This window comes from Pyrus communis, chromosome 10, assembly GCF_041283825.1.
Source record: "Pyrus communis isolate YQ-2024b chromosome 10, ASM4128382v1, whole genome shotgun sequence".
In the NCBI taxonomy this organism is placed as follows: Eukaryota; Viridiplantae; Streptophyta; class Magnoliopsida; order Rosales; family Rosaceae; genus Pyrus; species Pyrus communis.
Window position 1 is genome coordinate 992009 of NC_142574.1, and position 8518 is coordinate 1000526.

Sequence of the window (8518 nt, forward strand, 5' to 3'; positions counted from 1 at the left end):
TGCTGAGGAGGCCCAGGTAAGCTACCTTTGAAATACATTTGATATACGTACGAAATACATTTGGAATACGATTGAAATACTGTCATCACATGCATTAGTAGTGGCATGCATTTATATATGTGTATTTGGTGCTGTGGACGCACAGGTAAGTGCCAGGTAAGTGGTATTCATGTTTGTATGCAGTAGTAGTTTGAGAGGATTAGAGAGCTCATAATCTGCACCCCCGGTGTTAGTGCTCCCGCCCGAGGCCAGGGCACAGCCTTCACGTGTATGTTCACCAGCACCGCATGCTCGCCTTGGATCCAAGTTAGGTGCAAGCCTGTCGTACAGACCACATTAGGTGGTTCCGACTTGTAGGTGACCCGCGATTTATCGCACAGCTTCACGTGATCGTAGCACTAGAGCATATATATATTACACCCAGCCTGTCGTACAGACCACGTTAGGTGGTTCCGACTCATGTGCAGATTCAGTTATTGAGTTGAGAGTGGAGCTCTAGATGCAGCCGTACAGGTCACGTTAGGTGACTCCCGGCTGCCAGATTATATGTTATTGATATGAGTTATGCTTGAGCATTTACATTTGATTATGAGATTCCGTTGTGGCATATTCTCGAGCATGAATGGCATATTTATGAGCATGAATGATATATCTTTGAGCATGACTGGCATATCTATACATACGTATATATGTTATTTTTCTGGGAAACTATACTTGTTTTACAGCGAGGGGTTAGTATATGCAAAAGAGAAAAGAAGGTTTTGAATACGTTCGTTTTGCTGACCCACTCAATTTTGTTTTGCGCCCCTCCAGGTTCAAGAAATGCAAAGGTGTGGTGACTATGAGGAAATTCAACGGTGTTCTGACAGAATGGACAAAAATTAGGACTCACCTTTGGGGGTTTCATCTAGTATTTGTATCTTTAAAGCTTTCGTACTGTGTAAATGGTTATGTCACTCTCACGTGACGGCCAGCATGCCCTCCTTCGGGATGGGGTGTGTCAAAAACGCATACAAGATTTATTCAAGGAATGTTCCTCAAAACTCTTTTTTTTTTTTTTTTTTTTTTTCTTTGTCGAATACATTTAAAGGACTGTTTTGAGGGGAAAAAAAACTCATTGATCAAATTATAATTAGGGGTTTTTGAACATTAGTGTCACATCCCGACCCGGGGCGGATTACTTCCCAGACCCGTTCCACTACCGTAGCACGATATTGTCCGCTTTGGGCTTACCATTCCCTCACGGTTTTGTTTTTGGGAACTCACGAGCAACTTCCCAGTGGGTCACCCATCATGGGATTGCTCTAGCCCCCTTCTCGCTTAACTTCGGAATTCCTACGGAACCCGAAGCCAGTGAGCTCCCAAAAGGCCTCGTGCTAGGTAGGGATGAGAATATACATTTAAGGATCACTCCCCTGGGCGATGTGGGATGTCACAATCCACCCCCCTTAGGGGCCCGACGTCCTCGTCGGCACATACGCGGCCAGGGTTAGGCTCTGATACCAATTTGTTACATCCTGACCCGGGGCGGATTACTTCCCAAGCCCGCTCCACTACCGTAGCACGATATTGTCCGCTTTGGGCTTACCATTCCCTCACGGTTTTGTTTTTGGAAACTCACGAGCAACTTCCCAGTGGGTCACCCATCATGGGATTGCTCTAGCCCCCTTCTCGCTTAACTTCGGAGTTCCTAAGGAACCCGAAGCCAGTGAGCTCCCAAAAGGCCTCGTGCTAGGTAGGGATGGGAATATACATTTAAGGATCACTCCGCTGGGCGATGTGGGATGTCACATTAGTCCATGTAAAAGATTAAAATAAAAATAAAAAAAACATGGTGCTAGATTACATATTCAAATTAATCCCTTGAAGTGTACTTTTATCAAAATTTATATTCAATTTTTGTTATTTAATGCGTATTTTTATTTAATCTCTCCACATTATTTAATTTTATTAATATGCACATATTTAGTTCTTTAATTATAAATGAACATAAATGAGAAAATATTAAAAGAAATTTGTGATACAAAAATATATAAATACATAAGTGTACAGAAATGATTGTGCCGAAATATATAAAATTGACTTTTTTTGTACCAAAATATTTTGTACCTACATGATTGTACCGAAATATATTATAATAAACCTAAATATATGTACTGAAATGTATTATATTGAATTAAAGTACCAAAATGTATGTACCGAAATATAGTATATGGAATTAATGTACCTAAAAGTAAATACTCAAATGTGTGTACCAAAATATACGTACCGAAATGCATTATATTGAATTAATGTGCCTATATGTTTGTATCGATGGATATACCGAAATATTCAAAATGTATTAATGTTGTGACAACCCGTCCCGAATTATAATATATTTTGTCCTCGATAGCGTGGAAATGACTTTTATGCCCTTGAACGTTGAGTGTGTTGTGTGAATGAGCTTGGGATTTGGACCAATGCATTTTCTTCCTAAGTGGTCGGACCCAATTAGAACTTAAGAGTTTTGTTTTATTTTGTTTGGTTGGCCAAACCTGGACCACACACACACACACCCACTGGCCTCTCTCTTTCTCCTTCTCAGATTTTCTTCCATTTTCTGTACAACCCGTACGGTCACTCTCTCAAACCACTTCATCACTCACGGATTGAAGTTGTGGAAGTCGTTTTCATGCTCCTTGCAAGCTCAGGAGTCGAACTATAGCTTTGGTTGGACGTGAGGAATTCGAAAACTCGAGAACCAGGTAGCTCCGACGAGGTGCACTGTTACTTCGTCATGATCGCAAATGTTTCGTTGAGTTTTAGGGTCCTAGGGAGTCTTAATACTTCTTCGTGAAACTCATAAAAGAATTTTGGAAGGTTTTGGACATCGGGACACTCGAGTTCGTCGAGTTGCAAGGGTGGCTAGACTATCGAGATTTTTCCGGCCAAATTCTGTTGGTTTTAGGTCTTAAAAGTGGTAAGGATGTGTTCCTTTTGTCCTAAGCTTCATTTTGGTACAAATTTCATGAATTTTGGTTGAGAAATGGATGAGATATTAAGGTTTGAAATTTTCCAAGAATCTAGCGATAGTAGTGGTGGCCGGCGTCGGACTCCGGCGAACCAAGGAAGAGGAAGGAGAATATTCTGTCAAAGTTGACGGAATATGCGAACGGCGTTAGGTATATTTAACGGTATATTCCATTATTTAACAGAATATTCCCTAACACCGTTAGAGATTCTATCCAGTGTGCCAGACACGTGCCTGCGCGTGGCCGCGCATGTGGCCGTGCCTTGGCTGGCGCGTGGGACATAGGATTTTTTTTCCTAAAATATGGGGATGTTCATGGGGTTGAGTAGATCATGTTGATATATTTAAGAACCCCAATTGAGCAACATACGAGAAGTTATTACCTAGTTATGTATATGTGCTTAAAAACATCGTTAAAATAGTTGTTTTGCATATAGGTGAGACTTTTCCAGAGGACGAGCACAATCAAGCGAGACTCGAGGGCTACGACCCTTCCACATATCAGTGAGTGGGCTTTTGGTTTTTAATATATATATATATATATATATATATATATATATATTGAAAACGTGTTTAAATGGACTTGTGTTTTAAAATGGCATGCCAAATGTTTTATATTTAGAATATGCATTTAGTAGTTGCACATATTTATATTTGACACCGTGGACGCTTAGGTAAGTGCCAGGTGAGTTTATAGATTGTGGATGTGAGTTGTATGCTTATGTTGAGATATATTATAGCTCATAAACCTGCACCCCGGTGTTAGTGCTCCCGCCCGTGGTCAGGGCACAGTCTTTCACATGATGTTTACCTCCTGCACCATACGCTCACCTTGGATCCAAGTTAGGTGCACAGTCCTGTCGTACAGACCACTATAGGTGGTTCCAACTTGTAGGTGACTCGTGATCATTCACAGTCTTCACGTGATCGTAGCACTTGAGCGTATTTATTTACGCTCAGTCCTGTCGTACATACCACTTTAAGTGGTTCCGACTCGTGTGCAGGCATAATTGTTGAGCTATTGATTGAGCCGTACAGGTCATATCAGGTGACTCTGGCTAGATGTATGAGCTATAGATTCAGCCGTACAAGTCATATTAAGTGACTTCGGCTGACATTTCATTTGTATTGATTTATATCACCTGGCTTACATATTTTATTCTGAGATATTTGACATGGCATATATGTGGATTTTGCTATTCCGAGCATGGTTTTGATATACTTATGTATTCTATTTTCTGGGAAATTATACAAGTTTTACAGCGAGGAGTTATTACATTTGACAAGTGAAATGGTTTTGAAAAGCTTTATTTTTGCCCACTCACACTTTCTGTTTTGCACCCCTCCAGGTTTTAGGTAGGAGTGCTTGTTGGTGGCTTACGAGGAATTGACGGCGGTTTTGACAGATTATCACTAATGTAGGACCACCTCTGATATTGTATAATTAGTACTTGTCTTGTTGGACTGCACTTAGGCTACCTATGCTCTGATTACGGTGTATCACACTTAAATATCGGGATTTGCACTTATATTTGCTTAGTGTAAATTAGCTAGCTTGGTTCTTAGTTATTCACATTTCTTTATATCATTATCATTTCTGCACTGTGTGTATAGTTATGTCACCCTCATATGACAGCCAACACGCCTTGATTTTGGTCGGGATGTGTCAAATGTACCTAAATGAAGAACATACAAAATTGTTATCGGAATATATATATATATATATATATATATATATTTATTAAAATATATGATGATGAATGAAATAAAAATTAAATTTAAATGTAATTAATACATTAAAATAAAAAGATAAATAAAACATCAAAATATAACTAATAAATGAGATGATTAAATGTACCCGGAACTAAAATTGAATTTTAATCTTACACAAGGTTATGGTCTAAAACTCATCTTTTTTAAGGATTAAATGAAGTTTTCTATTATTATCAACATTGCTAGCTAATACACTAGCTTTTTTTTATTACTTTTGTAATTTGATTTTAAAGTGCTTCTTCATAACATTAACAGTTGTCTTGAAGCTATAGTAATTATATATTTAACCAAAACATTAAAGAAAATGAATTAATCGGGGAGTATAGTCTTATACCAAGTATTGGCCAACAGTACCTAGTATCAAGCTGCAGCATGTAAAACCAGGGAATGGTTTTGGTTTTGCGTCTGGGATCATATAATGTAGTTGCAAATTAAAAAGTCCAATCAACAGTTATTTAATAAAGTAATTCGACCTCCACTTGCCCTTATGCATATATAAATACCCACACAAGGTGCCTTTATTTCTCACCACAAAAAGTTAAACACTTCAAACTGTTCTTACAAAAAGCTTTAAGATTTCAATTTCATCAAGTTTTTATTGGATTCTAAGCAAGAATGTCTAATACTGCTGGCCAGGTCATACGCTGCAGAGGTCAATTTCCTTTTTGTTTCTGAGATTATTTATTAAGTGAAGGGTTTCTTATTTAATTTTTGGTTTATTAATTCTATTATTATTTCTGGTTTGTGTAGCTGCTGTAGCTTGGGAAGCAGGGAAGCCACTGGTGATTGAAGAAGTTGAGGTGGCACCACCACAAGCAAATGAAGTTCGCATAAAGATCCTTTTTACCTCTTTGTGCCACACTGATGTCTACTTCTGGGAAGCCAAGGTATGACATTGTTTTGAGAAATTCGTTGGAATGATCATTTTTGAATTTCCATTTTTGAAATTCGATTAAGAACTAATCAAAATAAAAAAATTGACGATATAGTGCGGTCGAATATCGATGACATAATTGATCATTTAAGTAATTTGGATTTGAAAATGATCATTGCTTTTCATTTTACTCCCAAGCATATTTCATTTTTTTGATTCGAAATTCACATATTTTCAACACCAAATCTAAAATGGGTTTTCTATATTGCAGGGACAAAACCCTTTGTTTCCTAGAATTTATGGTCATGAGGCAGGAGGGTATGTACATTTCTATAATCTTGTTACTAAATTAATAGAACACAGAGTTCTATGTACAATTGAATCCTTGATCATGAATTATAACTCATGTGGATTGCTGGTTAATACTTTTAGGATTGTGGAGAGTGTTGGTGAGGGCGTGACGGATCTGAAGGCCGGCGATCATGTCCTGCCAGTGTTCACAGGGGAATGCAAGGACTGCGCTCACTGCAAATCAGAAGAGAGCAACATGTGTGACCTCCTCAGGATAAACACTGACAGGGGAGTGATGCTCAGTGATGGAAAATCAAGATTTTCAATCAAAGGCAAGCCTATCTACCATTTTGTTGGGACTTCCACCTTCAGCGAGTACACTGTTGTTCACGTTGGCTGCCTTGCCAAGATCAATCCCTTGGCGCCTCTAGACAAAGTCTGTCTCCTCAGTTGTGGAATATCCACAGGTAAATTGTTTATTACTGTAGAGCCAAATTGTTCAAGGATAGAAGTTGTGTAATTGATATCATTTTCTTATTTTATTTTTGGAATGTGTGTTGTTTAGGTCTCGGAGCTACTCTAAATGTTGCAAAACCGAAAAAGGGATCAACTGTGGCTGTTTTTGGATTGGGAGCAGTAGGCCTTGCAGTGAGTCTTTCAGTCACTTTCATATGCTTGCTCACTTGTATATGTATGATGACAAATGCGTGTCTAAGTCGATCCTTCTGTTTTTAGGCTGCTGAAGGAGCCAGGTTATCTGGCGCTTCAAGAATTATCGGTGTTGATTTGCATTCGGGCAGATTTGAAGAGGGTAACATACGCAATTCCTATAATCTCTCAAAAAGAGAACAATGGAGAGGAATATGTTTTTCTTCAGTTCAGTAATCACTTTTTTCAGTTGACAAATATTCTCGAGACCTCTCTTAATTTTAACTTGGTTGTTTGCAGCAAAAAAGTTTGGCGTGACAGAATTTGTGAACCCAAAAGAGCACAAAAAACCAGTTCAAGAGGTGATTGCTGAGTTGACGAATGGAGGAGTGGACAGAAGCATTGAATGTACAGGAAGCGTTGAAGCCATGATATCTGCATTTGAATGTGTCCATGATGTAATACTATAGCTTCTTCTCTGCCTCCATTTTCTAAAAAATCTCTCTTTCAAATTTCAACGGGATATTATTTATTAAAAGTAAACACATAATTAAACTGCTATTTCAGGGTTGGGGTGTTGCTGTTCTTGTGGGAGTACCACACAAAGAAGCCGTCTTCAAGACGCATCCGGTTAACTTTCTGAACGAGAGGACTCTCAAGGGTACATTCTTCGGAAACTACAAGCCTCGAACGGACATTCCCTCTGTCGTGGAGAAGTACATGAACAAGGTAGAAGGCTAACTTTGATTCATGTTTTGTTTCCATGTTTTCCCAAATTTTAATTTATTAGTTAATTAAGTGATCACTGAATAATTAAATTAATGTTGCAGGAACTGCAGCTAGAGAAATTCATCACCCACAAAGTCCCATTCTCAGAAATCAACAAGGCATTTGAGTACATGCTTAAAGGGGAAGGTCTTCGTTGCATAATCCACATGGAGGAATGAAAACTGAAAAGGCTTCATCTTTGATGTTCAGATTTCGATTTCATCCAAGTTTGATCTGCTTATAATGCATATGAAAATCTGTTTGCTTCTGTTGGACAGTTTCTATGGACATTTATATCAATAAATAAAGAACACAAGTCAATCTGTTTCTGTTTCTGCAAAATATATGCAGTTTTAAACCTCTTTGCCCTTGTATTTCATAAACTTACTGTTTAATTTGTAGTGTTTTGAAAAATTAGAACAGCCATATATTCAAGTGATATTTTAAATTTAGAGTTTTTGTACCTTTTTTTTTTACTTGTTTGGTTGTTTAAGATTGAATTGCTTTTGATTATATAGTGAATGTTATGTTTGTAGCTCTTTATAATTAATATTTAATAACATTTGTAAAATTAAGAGTTTTTAGCCAAAATGGTATCTTGAATTGACATAACTCCTCACTTTTTGGTCATTGAGATTTGAAATCGATAGAAGTGGTCCTTGAGTTTATCCACCATCAATCATTTTGATCATTCTATGAAAAATCTCCATTAAATAAGGATAATGACAAAAATACCCTCAAATTTTTGTCAAATCATTTTGGACCATTGTTTATTAAAGCGAGGGTAATTTTATCATTTTGGTCTTGATTTAACAGAATTTTTCACGGAATAGCCAAAATGATTGATGGTGGACAAACTCAGAAACCACTTATATTTGTTTCAAATCTCAAGGATCAAAGTGAGGAGTTATACAAATCTCATGACCATTTTGGCTAAAAAGCCTAAATTGAATTACAACCCGTGAATCCTAAAGTGGAATTTGACTTAAGTTGTTTTTTACCATTAACAAATTGTCCTACTTTTTTTTTTTTGAAAAAAAAACCCTGTTATGGAAGGGCCGTTTATAAATTTTTCACAAAAACCCACAAATTCTCAAAAACGGCCAGAAAAGAAAATGAATTAATTGGAGAGTATAATCTTATACCAAATATTG

At 37.5% G+C, this 8518-nt stretch overlaps 1 protein-coding gene across 1 annotated transcript; it reads left to right on the plus strand.

The window, feature by feature from the left end:
- Window positions 1-5193: 5193 nt before the first annotated feature.
- LOC137727942 (alcohol dehydrogenase) lies at window positions 5194-7687 on the plus strand. The gene is made up of 9 exons (XM_068466807.2): window positions 5194-5435; window positions 5534-5670; window positions 5929-5975; window positions 6090-6415; window positions 6514-6596; window positions 6684-6759; window positions 6897-7054; window positions 7164-7325; window positions 7427-7687. The coding sequence occupies exons 1-9, from the start codon at window positions 5399-5401 to the stop codon at window positions 7541-7543; spliced, it is 1143 nt and encodes a 380-aa protein (XP_068322908.2). The 5' UTR covers window positions 5194-5398; the 3' UTR covers window positions 7544-7687.
- The last annotated feature ends 831 nt before the right edge of the window (window positions 7688-8518 follow it).